Source organism: Mauremys reevesii, unplaced genomic scaffold (genome assembly GCF_016161935.1).
Source record: "Mauremys reevesii isolate NIE-2019 unplaced genomic scaffold, ASM1616193v1 Contig107, whole genome shotgun sequence".
NCBI lineage: Eukaryota > Metazoa > Chordata > Testudines > Geoemydidae > Mauremys > Mauremys reevesii.
The window spans coordinates 184718-200752 of NW_024100724.1; the positions used below are offsets into that span (position 1 = coordinate 184718).

The 16035-nt window shown below is 49.3% G+C and overlaps 1 protein-coding gene across 1 annotated transcript; it reads left to right on the top strand.

The window, feature by feature from the left end:
- The first annotated feature begins 260 nt into the window (after window positions 1–260).
- Window positions 261–13456, top strand: LOC120392642. Its single transcript, XM_039517403.1, has 5 exons — window positions 261–445; window positions 5847–5895; window positions 6140–6191; window positions 10393–10494; window positions 11436–13456. Exons 1-5 carry the CDS (start codon window positions 278–280, stop codon window positions 13378–13380), a joined length of 2316 nt encoding a protein of 771 aa, XP_039373337.1. The 5' UTR covers window positions 261–277; the 3' UTR covers window positions 13381–13456.
- The last annotated feature ends 2579 nt before the right edge of the window (window positions 13457–16035 follow it).

Consider the following 16035-nt stretch of genomic DNA (forward strand, 5'->3'; position numbering starts at 1 on the left):
GATTCTGCCTCAGTCACAGGGGTTTTAGGAGTTCCCACAAGTAGGGAAAAAATGTCCCTTGCCTAAGGGCTGGAGAGTCCTAGAGCTCGGAAAAGACCCAGGGTTTTCCTGGGAAACCTGATGCCCTCTCTCCTGCCTTATTCTGAGCTCAGCCCACTTGGGCGGCTGCCCCAGCCCATCTCCTGATCTCAGTACAGCATTGACACCTCACAGACTAGAGGGAGATTGCAGGAGGGCAGCCCCATTGTGACCTAGAGATGACATCAGCGCCTGCCTGATGCCAGAGCAGCAACCTGCCCTCAGGTGTAGCCTGGGTACTTGGTGCTGTTTTGAGAGTGCCTGTGTTGAGAGTGTCTTAGTGCCTGAGCCCGGGGAAATGAGTTCACTCCTCCTCTGTCTGCTCTTTGTAGTCTTTTATGCTGTGCTGAGGCTCGTCAGATCTGAGGTAAGTGAGACTCCTAGAGAGATGGAAAGGCTGGATTGATGCCAGCTGAATGCAGGAACCAAACATAAGTATTTTTCAATCAGCAGGCTCGGATCAAACTGATATGGGAATCAATCAATAAAGAATTAAAGGACGGAATATATTTAAAGCAGGTTAACAATGTTTTATGGAAAATGGGCCATGTCAAACATAGATGTGACAAACTTAGACTTGTGTAAGGTGTTTTTCATAGATTCCAAGGCAAGATGGGCCCATTGGATCTTCTAGTCTGACCCTCCTGTCTAACGCAGGCCAAAGAACTTCCCCACAATCATGCCTAGTGCATACCTTTTATTAAAATGTCCAATCTTGATTTTAAAAATTGCCAGTGATGGAGAATCAATCCACCATGACTTTGGTCAATTGTTCCAATGGTTAATTCCTCCCCCTGTTAAAAATGGACGCCTTCTTTCCAGTCTGAATTTGTCTAGTTTCAACTTCCAGCCATTGGACCATGTTAGACCTTTCTCTGCTAGATTGAAGAGCCCATTTGTAATTGTTTCTTCCCCGGGTAGGTATTTATAGACTTTTCCTCAAACCACCCTTAACCTCTTTAAGCGACATTGACTGAGCTCCTAAAGTCTATCACTACAAGGCATGTTTTCTAATCCTTTAATCATTCTTATGGCTCTTCTCTGAACCTTCTGCAATTTATCAACATCCTTCCTGAATGTTAGACACCAGAACTGGACACAGGATTCCAGCACTGGTTGCACCAGTGCCAAAGACAGAGGTAAAATAACCTCTCTCCTCCAACTTGAGATTCCCCTGTTTATGCACACAAGTACCGCAGGACATTTGGATTAAAAATCAGCACTCTACAATATCAATGGAACACAGGTTAAAGGGATTGAGAACAGGCTAATGGCTAACTGACAGATCTTAAAAAGTAATTGTCAAAGGGCTCCTCGAATGTGGGTTTTTCTAATGGGGCTCTGCAGGGATCAGTACTAGGTTTGAGGCTATTCAACATTTTTTCAATGACTTGGAAGTAAATACAAAATTGCTGCTGATAAAAATGTGCTGATGACACAAAGATTGGCAGAATGGTAAATAACGACGAGGACAGGGCAGTCATACAGAGAGTTCCAGAGAGTTGGTTTGGCAAATGGGGCCCATTCAAACAAAATGCGTTTCACACAGCCCAACACAGAGTTATACATCTGGGAACAAGGAGGGCCTATTCAGCTTTGGATTTCACGATCTTTAGTTTTGTATCATCTGCAAATCTGGCCACTTCACTGTTTCCCCCCTTTTCTAGATCATTTATGCATACGTTGAACAACTCTGGTCCCAGTACAGATCCTTGGAAGACCTTGCTATTTATCTCTCTTCATAAGCTCACCATTTATTCCTACCTTTGATTTCCTATCTTTAAAACAGTTACTGGTCCATGTGAAGACCTTCCCTCCTATCCCACGACAACTTATTTTGCTTAAGAACCTTTGGGGAAGGATCTTGTTAAAGGCTTTCTGAAAGTTCAGGTACATGATCTCCACTGGATCGCCCTTGTCAAACAGAGCTGATTGCAGACTCGGTGTGATTCTACAGCTGGGTGTGTCCCTGCCAGTGTGTGTGTGCAGCAGGACAGGGTGAGGGAGCCCAGGCTGGTGGAACAGATGGGCTCAGTGGGACCCCAGTACATCAGGTGGCACCCTGGAATGGGGGTCCAACCCGTCACAACCCCCTCCAAGAATTCTAGTAGATTGGTGAGGCACGATTTCCCTTTTCAAAAGCCATGTTGACTCTTCCCCAACAAATCGTGTTCATCGATGTATCTGATCCTTCTGTTCTTTACTATAGTTTCAACTAATTTGCCTGGTACTGAAATTAGGCTCACTGGCCTGTAATTGCAAGGATTGCCTCTGGAACCTTTTTGAAAAATCAGCATTACATTAGCTACCCTTCAGACATCTGATACAGAGGCTGATTTAAGCAATAGGTTAAATACCACAATTAGTAGTTCTGCAATTTCATATGCGAGTTCCTGCAGTACTCTAGGGTGAATAGGGACTGCCTTCTCTAAAGCATTCATTTAGTCAAACACAAGTTATTGGACTCAATACAGGATGACATTTTCTGGCCTGTGTTATACAGGAGGTCAGACTAGATGATGTGATGATTGCGTCTAGCCTTAAATGCTATGAATCTATGACTGATTTTACACCTCTAGCATGTTCCCTCTTGAAATAGTCCCAGTCTTTTCAATCTCTCTCTGGATACAGGAGCCTTCCCAGGCCTTTCATCATTTTGGACCCTCCTATTTCACCTCATGGCAGGGTGCCCCACCCTTCCCCACTGCCCTCGTAAGGGGAGGTGAAAGTGCTTTGGAATGCAGGAAAAGTAGCTTCCACACCCCAAAGGGATGGGCCCTGATGACAGCTGGGTCTGGGTAAGAAGCTCTTCAAAGGAAGCTTTTGAGCCACGGGAGAAGTCCTTGCTCACCGAAAGAAGCACACTCAGTCTGGGCCTGGGTTGAGAAAACTTGTCCTACAGAAAGGACCCAGAGCTGAGCAGAGTGATGCGCTCTGAACTCAGGGTGCTCGGTACTCTTAGGACTTAGAGTACTTCCATTCCTTTGACAAATGGCATCTCGGCAGCCTCGGGGATCAGTGTTCCCATCGCACTCCCTGACCCGGTACCCAGGCTGGGCCAGGGACGCTAAGGATCCAAGCAACAGACCAAATTCCTTGATGAATCCTGGTCATGTGCCACTTGAGGCATGTTGTGCAGCCTGTAGCCTGATTTGGGGTGGGTTAGTGGGGTCGGTGGAATTTAGCCACTTAATTTAATTTGACTTGATAATTAATTTTCTAATTAATTAGTAATATTAATAATAATTAATCGATATTAATAATATGGGTATGGCTCGCCAATGTGTGTGATCAGAAGATAAAGTTCGTCCTGAATCAGGCTTCACAGAGTTTACACAAGGAGCTTCGGGGTATATGACAGGCACTTACACTGAGACAGAAATAGTCATCAAGACCTTTTATTAAAATCAATGAAACAATAAGGAAATGTAAAAATGTTAAAACAGGTCGAGATTACAGAGTTACAAACTATCACAGTTCTTTAAGAGAGAGATTGATGATAATACACTGTTAGAAACTCACTCTGTGCAGTAGCACTTTGGGTGTTGTTCACACTTATGATAAAGGAAGTTGGTTAATATGGGTCTGAGTTTAACCCTATATAAACTAGGTGCTTTTTAAAAGGTAAAGCAGAAACTAGATTCCTTTATACTTTCAGCTTTGAAAAGAAATAATACCACGGCCTATCAATAGTTAACAGCCTTGTATATGGGTAGCACCGATACGTAGATAGGGGTGAGGCGATGGATAGACAGGAACAGATAGATGGGTGTATCGCCTGCCTAATGGTGATTTGTTTCACCTTTTATAGAGCATTATTCGGAAATCCTTCCTCCTATGCCCAAATTTCGTCTTTCCCCCACGGAAATGTTAGGGTACACCTGCCTCATAGGCTAATATATGTGTGCGTATGAGTGACAGAGATGTATGCATTTGTGGTGTACTTGTTAGATTTGTGGGCAAAAATCCCCATTTTCCACCCTTTACTGCTATTGGCTCAGCTAAAGGTCTCCAGACATTTACGTAGGTATTTGTCTTATTATTACTTTTCTGAGTAAGGGTCCCCAAAGGTTGCCTTCAGCATCACACAGGATGTCTGACCTGGATGTCTGACCTGCATTTCAGCTAGTGCAAATCTAGAAATCTATAAAGCCTATTACATACTTAAATTTATCAAAAAGATATTTATCAAAAATATTGCACTCCCTGAAAACTAAATGCAAAGCGGTACTGTGAAATGTGTGCCAATGGCAATGTCCAAAAGCTGTTACTGGTGTCTAATACAGTAAACCATACAGCCTCTGGATCAAAGGATTTGATTAGATCTGGCATTTTGGCCACTGTGGGGGCACAAGTTGGTGTGACCTGGTTTAGGCGTCTGTAATCTATTGTGAGACGCCACGAACCATCAGGTTTCTTGACAGGCCAAATAGGTGAATTTGCAGTGGAAGTACATTTACGTAGTACTCCCTGTGTCAGCAAAGCCTTGATAGTCTTTTCTATGTACGGATTTGCTTGTTCTGGGTAAGGCTACTGTTTTGGGGCTGAAATTTCTCCTCCTTCTACAACAATAGTGACGGCCATGCATCCACAATCATGTTTGTGTTTAGCAAAAGCATCTGCATGCTTGTAAAGTAATGCCTGTAACTCAGGTTGGTCTGCATGTTTAGCCACTATTTTGTTTAAATCATACTCCTCAGGTTCAGAGTCCTCCACTGGAGAGACCATGCCACACGCAGGTATGACTACTGGAGAGTCATCCTTTGTCTGTTCTACTGAAAGACACAATAATTGGTTATACAAATCAAGAACACATCCCTGTTTGTATAAGAACTCAGTTCCCAATAGACAATTCTTTGGGTCTGCTAATTTCATCAATGCAAAGGTATGATTCTTTCTTAGGTGACCTATTTGTACTTCAAGGGGTGTAGAAAGTGTGGTAACAACCTGATTACTTGCAAAAGTTGCAAGGGTCTTGGTACATCCTGATAATAGAGGAGAGGATCTAGGATCCTCGACATGGAGAATACTAATTGCTGCTCCAGTATCTATAAAAAGATTCCTGTTTTTTCAATATTCCAAAAGCTACGGGAGGTTAACCCGGCTTCTTATAGGCCAGTTAGCCTGAAATAATGGACAAACTGCTATGGGATTCAATCAATAAAGAATTTTGGTTTTTGTAAAACAGCTGCCGTTTCAGGATGATATAGGGGTTATATCAGCACTTGTTTGGGAGGATTTGCATAACCCATTCCTGGCTTCACCACTCAGGAGGAGCATGGCCATCCCAAATGCATGCAGATAAAACCCCAATATCATGCATTCCCGAAATATGTATCTAGGAAACGCTGTTGTCCAGAGGTCGGATTTCTCCCCCAGTCTCTGAATTCCGTGCACGGTGTCTGGGGTTAGTTGCAGATCCTGCAATCCTAAAACCTGCGGAGTTTTATAAGCTCTGCAGGAGAGAGAACTTTGCAGGCTCTCTCCTTCAATGCTTATAAACTCTGCAGGCTCCGGGTACCAGCAATCGCTGTTTCTCCAAGCCCTGGATTATTCCAGTGAGCCCTGTTATGGGTTGTGCTGTGTGCCCTATATTGGCTGCATCACAGGAAAGCACAATGCCGACCCATGAGGCCTCATAGTGCAACACTCTCCCACAAGGAAACACTTCCCCCTGGCCCCACATGGCAATCCCCTCTGGCTCAGTGTCCTCCCAGGTTTATTGAGGAGTTCTCTTCTAACCCTGCTGCTTTCGCTGTGTGTGGCAGGCTTCTCCGAAGAAGAGGAGACACAGAGCCAAAAAGCAGAAACCGAAAGGTAAGCAGCCCCTGACCCCACAGCTGCGGTGGCAGACTCAGGCCCCACGCAAAGCAGAGAAATAGGGTCTGTTCCCCCACCTGCCTCCCCCCTTCCTGCGAAGGCTCAGTCGTGCCCAGAGCCGTGCAGAGGCACTGGCTGGGGCTCCGTTCACAGGCTGCCCCTGAACTCTGGGCAATAGGCTGCTTGGAAGCAGAGGGGACCCAAGCAGCTCAGTGTCTCCTTTATGTCTCACTTCTGGCAGCTTTTGGACGCTGTGAGGAAGAGCTGGAGGCTGGTGCATCCCCAGAGACATGGTAAGCAGTGCCCCCCTCCATGAACCTGCAGTGGGTCAGTCCCCTCCTCTCGCGTCATGCAATTCAGCCCCACCCAGGGGCATCAGCCCGAGTAATCCCTCCCCTGCCCCGACCTAGGTACCAGGCAAGCAACTCTTCTCCTGAGACTCCTGCAATTCATTCCCACCCCGCAGAAGTTGCCATCTCTAATCCACCCCCACGCCTCGTACAGGGGTCATTCCCTTCCTCAAGCATCATGCGGCTCATTTAACCTGGGGGGGGAAGGGTGGTAGATTGTGTCGACCGGACCGGACCGGACCATCCTCCCCTCCCAAGAGGGGGAGAAAATGTTTTCTGGGAGCAGCCCCGTGCACCCCAGGGAGGTGAGGTGGAGAAGTCAGGAGGAAGGCTGGCCTTTCTGGTACGGTGAGTAGGGTGAAAGGGATCCAGCAGCACTTGTGTAATGGCCCCTCCTCCATAGAATCATAGAATCATAGAATCTCAGGGTTGGAAGGGACCTCAGGAGGTATCTAGTCCAACCCCCTGCTCAAAGCAGGACCAAACCCAACTAAATCATCCCAGCCAGGGCTTTGTCAAGCCTGACCTTGAAAACCTCTAAGGAAGGAGATTCCACCACCTCCCTAGGGAACCCATTCCAGTGCTTCACCACCCTACTAGTGAAAAAGTTTTTCCTAATGTCCAACCTAAACCTCCCCCTCTGCAACTTGAGACCATTGCTCCTTGTTCTGCCATCTGCCACCACTGAGAACAGTCTAGATCCATCCTCTTTGGAACCCCCTTTCAGGTAGTTGAAAGCAGCTATCAAATCCCCCCTCATTCTTCTCTTCTGCAGGCTAAACAATCCCAGGTCCCTCAGCCTCTCCTCATAAGTCATGTGCTCCAGCCCCCTAATCATTTTTGTTGCCCTCCGCTGGACTCTCTCCAATTTAGCCACATCCTTCTTGTAGTGTGGGGCCCAAAACTGGACACAGTACTCCAGATGAGGCCTCAACAGTGCTGAGTAGAGGGGAACGATCACATCCCTCGATCTGCTGGAAATGCCCCTACTTATACAGCCCAAAATGCCATTAGCCTTCTTGGCAACAAGGGCACACTGTTGACTCATATTCAGCTTTTCGTCCACCGTAACCCCTAGGTCCTTTTCTGCAGAACTGCTGCCCAGCCATTCGGTCCCTAGTCTGTAACAGTGCATGGGATTCTTCTGTCCTAAGTGCAGGACTCTGCACTTGTCCTTGTTGAACCTCATCATATTTCTTTTGGCCCAATCCTCTAATTTGTCTAGGTCCCTCTGTATCCTATCCCTACCCTCCAGCGTATCAACTACTCCTCCCAGTTTAGTGTCATCTGCAAACTTGCTAAGGGTGCAGTCCACACCATCCTCCAGATCGTTAATGAAGATATTGAATAAAACCGGCCCCAGCACCGACCCTTGGGGCACTCCACTTGATACCGGCTGCCAACTAGACATGAAACCATTGATCACTACCCGTTGAGCCCGACCATCTAGCCAGTTTTCTATCCACCTTACCGTCCATTCATCCAGCCCAGACTTCTTTAACTTGCTGGCAAGAATACTGTGGGAGACTGTATCAAAAGCTTTGCTAAAGTCCAGAAATAGCACATCCACTGCTTTCCCCTCATCCACAGAGCCGGTTATCTCATCATAGAAGGCAATTAGGTTAGTCAGGCATGACTTGCCCTTGGTGAATCCATGCTGACTGTTCCTGATCACTTTCCCCTCCTTTAAGTGGTTCAGGATTGATTCCTTGAGGACCTGTTCCATGATTTTTCCAGGGACTGAGGTGAGACTGACTGGCCTGTAGTTCCCTGGATCTTCCTTCTTCCCTTTTTTAAAGATGGGCACTACATTAGCTTTTTTCCAGTCATCCGGGACCTCCCCCGATCGCCATGATTTTTCAAAGATAATGGCCAATGGCTCCGCAATCTCACCGGCCAACTCCTTTAGCACCCTCGGATGCAGCGCATCCGGCCCCATGGACTTGTGCTCGTCCAGCTTTTCTAAATAGTCCCGAACTACTTCTTTCTCCACAGGGAGCTGGTCACCTCCTCCCCATACCGTGCTGCAGAGTGCAGCTGTCTGGGAGCTGACCTTGTCTGTGAAGACAGAGGCAAAAAAGCATTGAGTACACAAGCTTTCTCCACATCCTCCGTCACTAGGTTCCCTCCCTCATTCAGCAAGGGGCCCACACTTTCCTTGACTTTCTTCCTGTTGCTAACATACCTGAAGAAACCCTTCTTGTTACTCCTAACATCTCCGGCTAGCTGCAACTCCAAGTGTGATTTGGCCTTCCTAATTTCACTCCTGCATGCCTGAGCAATACGTTTATACTCCTCCCTGGTTATTTGTCCAATCTTCCACTTCTTGTAAGCTGTTTTTTTGTGTTTAAGACGAGCAAGGATTTCACTGTTAAGCCAAGCTGGTCGCCTGCCATATTTACTTTTCTTCCTACACATCGGGATGGTTTGTTCCTGCAACCTCAATAAGGTTTCTTTGAAATACAGCCAGCTTTCCTGGACTCCTTTCCCCGTCATGTTATTCTCCCAGGGGACCTTGCCCATCAGTTCCCTGCGGGAGTCAAAGTCTGCTTTTCTGAAGTCCAGGGTCTCTGTTCTACTGCTTTCCTTTTTTCCTTGTGTCAGGATCCTGAACTCGACCATCTCATGGTCACTGCCTCCCAGGTTCCCATCCACTATTGCTTCCTCTACTATTTCTTCCCTGTTTGTGAGCAGCAGGCCAAGAAGAGCTTTTTCCCTAGTTGGTTCCTCCAGCACTTGCACCAGGAAATTGTCCCCTACACTTTCCAGAAACTTCCTGGATTGCCTGTGCACTGCTGTATTGCTCTCCCAGCAGATATCGGGGTGATTAAAGTCACCCATGAGAACCAGGGCCTGTGATCTAGCAACTTCTGTTAGTTGCTGGAAGAAAGCCTCGTCCACCTCATCCCCCTGGTCTGGTGGTCTGTAGCAGACTCCCACCATGACATTACCCTTGTTGTTCATACTTCTAAATTTAATCCAGAGACTCTCAGGTTTTTCTGCAGTTTCATAACGGAGCTCTGAGCAGTCATACTGCTCTCTTACATACAACACAACTCCCCCACCTTTTCTGCCCTGCCTGTCCTTCCTGAACAGTTTATATCCATCCATGACAGTACTCCAGTCATGTGAGTTATCCCACCAAGTCTCTGTTATTCCAATTACATCATAATTCCTTGACTGTGCCAGGACTTCTAGTTCTCCCTGCTTGTTTCCCAGGCTTCTTGCATTTGTGTATAGGCATGTAAGATAACTCACTGATCGTCCTGGTGTCCCAGTATGGGGCAGGAGCCCTCCCCTCTTGCACTCACCTACTTGTGCTTTCTCCCGATATCCCACTTCCCCACTTAGCTCGGGGCTTTGGTCTCCTTCCCCCGGTGAACCTAGTTTAAAGCCCTCCTCACTAGGGTAGCCGGCCTGCTTGCAAAGATGCTCTTCCCTCTCTTCGTGAGGTGGAGCCCGTCTCTGCCTAGCACTCCTTCTTCTTGGAAGACCATCCCATTGTCAAAGAATCCAAACCCTTCTCTCCGACACCATCTGCGTAGCCAATCGTTGATTTCCACGATTCCACGGTCTCTACCCTGGCCTTTTCCTGCCACAGGGAGAATGGACGAGAACACCACTTGCGCCTCAAACTCCTTTATCCTTCTTCCCAGAGCCACGTAGTCTGCAGTGATCTGCTCAAGGTCATTCTTGGCAGTATCATTGGTGCCCACGTGGAGAAGCAGGAAGGGGTAGCGATCCGAGGGCTTGATGACTCTCGGCAGTCTCTCCGTCACATCATGGGTTCCCAGCAGGATTTGAACCCTGGACCTTCACCTCTGAAGCATAAAGCACCCCTTAGAGCTGAAGAAGCAGCTGCATTAGTTGGCAGCTATAGTAGGCTGTTATCCTATATGTGGATTGGCTTCTGTGGAAGGCACATGCTGCCAGCAGGATAGACGCTCACCTCCTCAGCACTAGACAGGGCTTACCTCACAATCCAGCTAACCCCAGCCCAGAACATCCAAGGCCCGGGTATTGCAGGGGAGGAGGCTGCCTCAGTGGAGAAGGGGACAGGGAGCCTTTCGGTGCCGCCCCTCTGGGTAAAAGAGGGCCTGAGGGCAGGGCCTGCACTCAGCTATCTGCTCTCTCTGTTCCACAGCTGCCCTGTGCCCCCGGAGAAGCTCCGCTTGGCTCAGCGCCTCAGGCTGGTTGAGAGGAGGGTACAGTGCATGGCCAGACACCTGGAGGAAGTTCTGATACCGTAAGGGAACTGAGCGGGGGGCACCAGACTGGGGGCTGGGGGGGAGGGGAGAGTGAATGTAGACAGGAGGGAGCAGGGAAAACCAGACACTCCAGGATCCTAAAGTAACAGGGAAAAAACCACTACGAGGCTTTAGCTTCCAAGGTGAGAGACCAGTGACAGTGAGGTGGGGGATGATCAGAAATGAAATGCAGAGACTGCACGGTGGGGTTGTGAGTAGGATCAAATCCTTCTGTACAGCAATAGCTGCCAGCAGGCGACTGTCTAGACCCTGCCCGTGCCGCTGCCCCGTTTGAAAGAAACAGCAATGCAATGACACCCTGGGGGGGTGTCCACCCCACACAGCACTGGAAGGGGCTCAGGTGGCCAGGCAGGCCCATGAACTCCCCAGGGTGCAGCTGCAGGAAGAGCCGGGGAGCAGGGAACTGATTCCAAGCAGGCTCAGCTGGGCAGGACTAGGCAGGGCCTATAAGCCAGGAAGCTGGCACCAGACAGGGGCTGCGGCAGGGGAAGGGCAGCCCCTCCTAGCTAATAACCATTGATGAATTTATCTAGTTCCTTTTAGAGTTTATAGGCTTGGCCTTCACAACACCCTCTGGCGAGGGTTACACCCACATGCTCCCATCTTCCTCCCCCAAACCAGTTGTTGGTAGCTAATCTTTCTCTTAAAATAGCAGTAGGTCCCCGATCATGCTCAAGGCCCCATTGTGCTAGGTGCTGCACATGTGCGTGTGACGAAGGGGTTAGCGTTCTAGATATAATGAGTGCCGGCTCCCCCTCTCGGTCCTTCGTTACCCAGCTGATGTCCTTGTGTTGGGATGTGGTGTGCAATGCATGCCTAGGCACTGCCCCACTGCACTACTGCTGGAAGGCTGTGCCCGAGCCCTGCCTTGGCTCAGCAGGGCCATGTCCCATCTGTCCCTGTCTGCTCTCTCCCACAGGCCGAGTGTGTCGACATCTGCCACGAGCCAGTTCTCCTACTCCTCTAGGGAATCCACCACCTCTGCCCTCCGGAGTCCCAGCTCCTTTTCCCTGAGAGAAGCCGCCATGATTCACTCAGAGCCCCTCCGCCACATGGGGGAGATCATGCCTGTCGGGGGCTGGGAAGGATCCGCTCATCCCATCCAAGCCCAGCCTCTCCCCAGGCCTCCTGCCCACAGCAGACGAGTCCGGCGAGAGCAGACCATGGGTCTGGACCAGACGTCAGTCCGTGGCTTAGACTTCAACATCCGCCAGAAACATCTGCAGAGTCAACTGGGGGCTCCTACCCCATACACAGAGTCGCTGGCCAAGATGATCCCTAACGTCCCTGCTCTGTGCCCACTGGACAGAGACCCCAGGGTGAAGTTCAACATGAGCAGGGTCCCTTTCCTAAGCTGTGAAGTCCTGGAGGAACTGGACTGTCACGTGCAGACAAAGAGACTCCAGCATGAGCAGGGCTTACCCCTCACCCCCCAGAAACCCCACACAGCTCTTCTGCCTCCAGCTCCACAAACCCCCATCCCGGGGGAGCCATTGCTGGGTGAGCGGGACACCAAGCAGCAATTGATATTAGACACAGATCGGCCCAAATGTGGATTTCCAGCAAAGGTCCCGGAGCCCCTCACATCCAACACCAGCCCTCAGCGTGCACAGGCGATCCAGGAGTCATGTGTCTGCCCCTCTGGACCCCTGCCTCAAAAGGCCCACAGGATCATGGCATCCCCTGATGCCATCCTGGCCAGGCCTGTGCCCACGGTGGTGGTCAAGCTGCAGGATCACATTGCTCAGAAATGCTCAGAGATCCAAATGGAGGCGTTCCCAAAGATGGTGAGAGAGTCGCACAGAGATGCTCCCCTCGTGAGAGAGACGGCAATAGCAGAGAAGACGCTCACAGCCACACTCCACCTCTATAGGAGCGAGTTGAGAAAGCCCCTTACCAGTGTGAGCGGCACCAAAGGGACTGAAGAGAAGCTGGAGCTGCACATGGAGCGGAAGGTTCTCTTGGGAGAAGGCTCCTGCCTGGGGCCAGGGGCACAGGCAGGTGAGGGCAGGGCAGATCATCCCAGGACCCAAAGCCACCAGGTTGCCCCAGAGGCCCCAGGCTCTGAGCAGCTAACAAGATCCACCCTTGACTCTCTCATTGCTGGGCAGGCTGCACACGACCTGCAGCTGAAGCACCTGATGGAAATGATGAGCAGCTCCCGCCCCTTGGCGGTCCAGGTCTCAGTCTGCCAGCAGTGCCGCAAGGCATATCCAGGAAAGATGAATGGTAAGAAAACTCAGGAGGAGACATCTGCTGAGCTGCATGGTCTTCGAGCCACCATGGATCCACATGGGCTCGATGGAACTGTGAATTCAAAGCTCTTCAGGGATCAGCTGCCAATTAGAGTCTGCAAGAAGTGCAGTGAGCTTCGACGGAAGAGACCAGCTGGCTCTGCAGGTGCTGACTTGCCCGGAAGATCCCATGGAATCCCACAGCGATGGACTCCAGGAGACTCTTCAGCATCATCCAACCACAAAAAGATGCCAGTGGTGTGGCTCCTTCCAGCAGACAGGAGAAAGACGCAGGATGGAATGGGGAAAACGGCTCCCAGTAAGCAACCAAAGATGGTGTCCATTGCTACAAGTACAACAGGGCTTTTGCAAGCTGGGGAGAAAACAATTGGGAGTCCTGACGGTTCTCCCCCAAAGTCACCAAAGGCCTCTAGAGCTAGGACACCATCCCCTTCAAGGAGCAAAGTTCCAATTCTCAAACGGATGCTAATGTGCCTCAAGAAAACGTGCACTAAGCTTCAAAACGAAGTCAAGTCCCAAATGTCCAAGGACTCTCATTCAAGAACACCTGATGCTAAATTTACAAAGCCACCCCTTGGGAAGGCAAGGGCCTCCAAGGGTGTCTGGTAGTAGTATAAGGGCCCGACCATCAATAAAACACTAACCCCTCCCCTTAACCCCTCAAACCCTGCTCCTTGACCCCGTAAGCCCCAACCACCTGTCACTGGAAGTCCCACCCATGGCGGACACATGACCGGAAGCAAAGTGTGTCATATGACCGCTCTAAGAACTCCTCCCACTGCCCTCTACCAATCAGGATGGGTTTCGCCCCCGTAGACCCGCCCCGAGAGGAGATTTGACCAATCAGGGGGTGTTCCGGGTCGGGGTGACCCATCCAGAAGTGGTTCGTGTGACCCCTCTAAGAACTCCTCCCACTGCCCTCTACCGATCGCGATGGGTTTTGGCTGCACAGGACAGCCCTGAGAGCAGGTTTGACCAATCGGGGGTGTTCCAGGGTGGGGTGACCCTCCAGGAGCGGGTCCTGTGACCCCTCTAAGAACTCCTCCCAGTGCCCTCTGCAATCAGAGTGCAGCACCATCACCCCATAAGTCCCAGCACCGGGGCAGAAGAGGTCCTCTTTTACCCAGAACGCATGCTCTGGAGATCATGGAGACATGGACTCCTTCACCACCCCCGTGAGAACTCCAGACTTTCTTTTAGCCCCGAGGCCTTTGGACTTGTGTGGGGAAAGCGCTACATCAGCGAGAGTTGCGACGAGGGCCCTTTGACTCAGCCATTGATGGATACGCCGGAACCCAAAACCCAGACCCTCGTGAGGCACCCCAATGAGCGTGACCGCCTCTCATTGTCCGCTCCCCTAGAGGGGGAAGGCGAACGCAGCTCGGGGGAGTCACTGGAGGACAAGGTGAACGGAAAAGATGTCGCTCAGGTAAATGAATAAATAAGAAGTGATGGTTGATGATGGGGTGTAATGGGTTAGGAACTGTGGGGTTGTGTAAATCTAAAAACAAGCAGTGGGGGGCTTACACTGCTTCTTTTTCTGAAAATCTCTCAACAGCTCGATGTCTCTCTAGAGGCCTTTGAGAACTTACAGATTTGTGTTAGTAAAAGACGGTCCCAGTAACAGTCATGTCTACATCAGCAGCTCTGTTAAAGAAAATATATTACACCCCCGGGGAAGTTGGGAGCTTCGGCGGGTGACCCTTCTTTTTCAAGTGGCCAAAAAGCCTCGTAAAACGCTTACACTTTACACATACCGGCTCGAATACGTTTTAAAAGAAACAAGACCATTGGGTCAGATGTGGATGCGCAATGGCAGGCAGATTCGGTGAAGATGCATCGGTTCTCCAAATGCAACATCGGTTTTAAGTCCATCTTAACGGTGATAGACATTCTATCCAAATCTGCCTGGGCCTCAGGCCTAAAAGACCAGACGCGTGGTGAGGTATCCAAGGCCTTTACAGCTATTTTCAGCAAAGGTCGCATGCCTCAAAAATTACAAACCGATCGGGGGAAAGACTTTTTAAACAAACCTTTAAGCAGATTGTTAAAGCGGCATGGAGTTCACCAGTGTGTTACTAATAAGGAAGTCAAAGCAGGGGTTGTAGGAGGATGTGGAGATATTTTACAGCCCATATCACCTTTTGCTACATTGACGTGTTACCTGAGTTTCTAAAGAGTTACAACCAGAGTTTTCACAGAACTCTACGTACCAGACCCGCTGATGTTAGCCCTTCAAATTCTCTGAAGGTATGGAAAACGGTTTACAGAGATGGTTTTAAAATAAAACCGGTTGTTGCCTCTTTTAGAAAAGGCGACCATGTGAGACTATTTAAAACCAAAGGAGCTTTTCAAAAGGTTATGAACAGACGTTTACCAATGAGCTATTCCTTGGGCATGCCTAGCCTTGCTCAACACGTGCTTCAACAAGCCCAGCCGTGTATTTTGCAATGATTTTCATAGCCCTATTACCCAATAAAGCCCCCCAGGTGAGGGGATTAAAGACAATTGATGTTTGGGGTTGGTTTTTAAAAAATAAAAATGACCAATTCAGAAAAAAGGACACAGATTATTATTTTTTTAATAAAAATAATCGCTTGTGAGGTCCCCTAAATAATGCCCCAGAGGGGGATTCCAGTCACCCTCCCTTTTCACAAATATCACGAGTCAGTGTCGTGGTACAGGCACCGCTCTTGCAACCTGTCTAGGAGGTTGTATAGTTCTAAGCGGGCATAAGCGGTGGTGAAACAGGCTATGAAGACGTTGGTATTGCCAGAGACAGAGCACTGGTCTTTTGTGAGCTTCCAAGACACACACGCGGTTTCATCGTCGATAAACTCGCAGGATGAAACCTCGTAACTGGGGGAAAACAGGTACTGAAAGAGTATCAGAGGGGCAGCCGTGTTAGTCTGGATCTGTAAAAGCAGCAAAGAGTCCTGTGGCACCTGATAGACTAACAGACGTATTGGAGCATGAGCTTTCGTGGGTGAATACCCACTTCGTACCCATTTTCAGGTACTGAAAGCGTTCATCAGGGTCTCTCACCATGCAGCTGTTGGGTAGGTTTGTTCTTTGGCCAAATTTACCCCACAGAGAATTTAAAACCAGTTTAGCCATTTGGCGTTTAGGGTTTGTCAGTTGGACCGTGTGCTTGATTGTTTGTTTGAACAGTGTGAATTGAGAGGGCTTTGTTCCAGGTGGGACTTGAGTGGGCCCGACTGCTATAAAAAGGCAGTCTATGTGTCTCTTTGAAGGTTGTGGTCA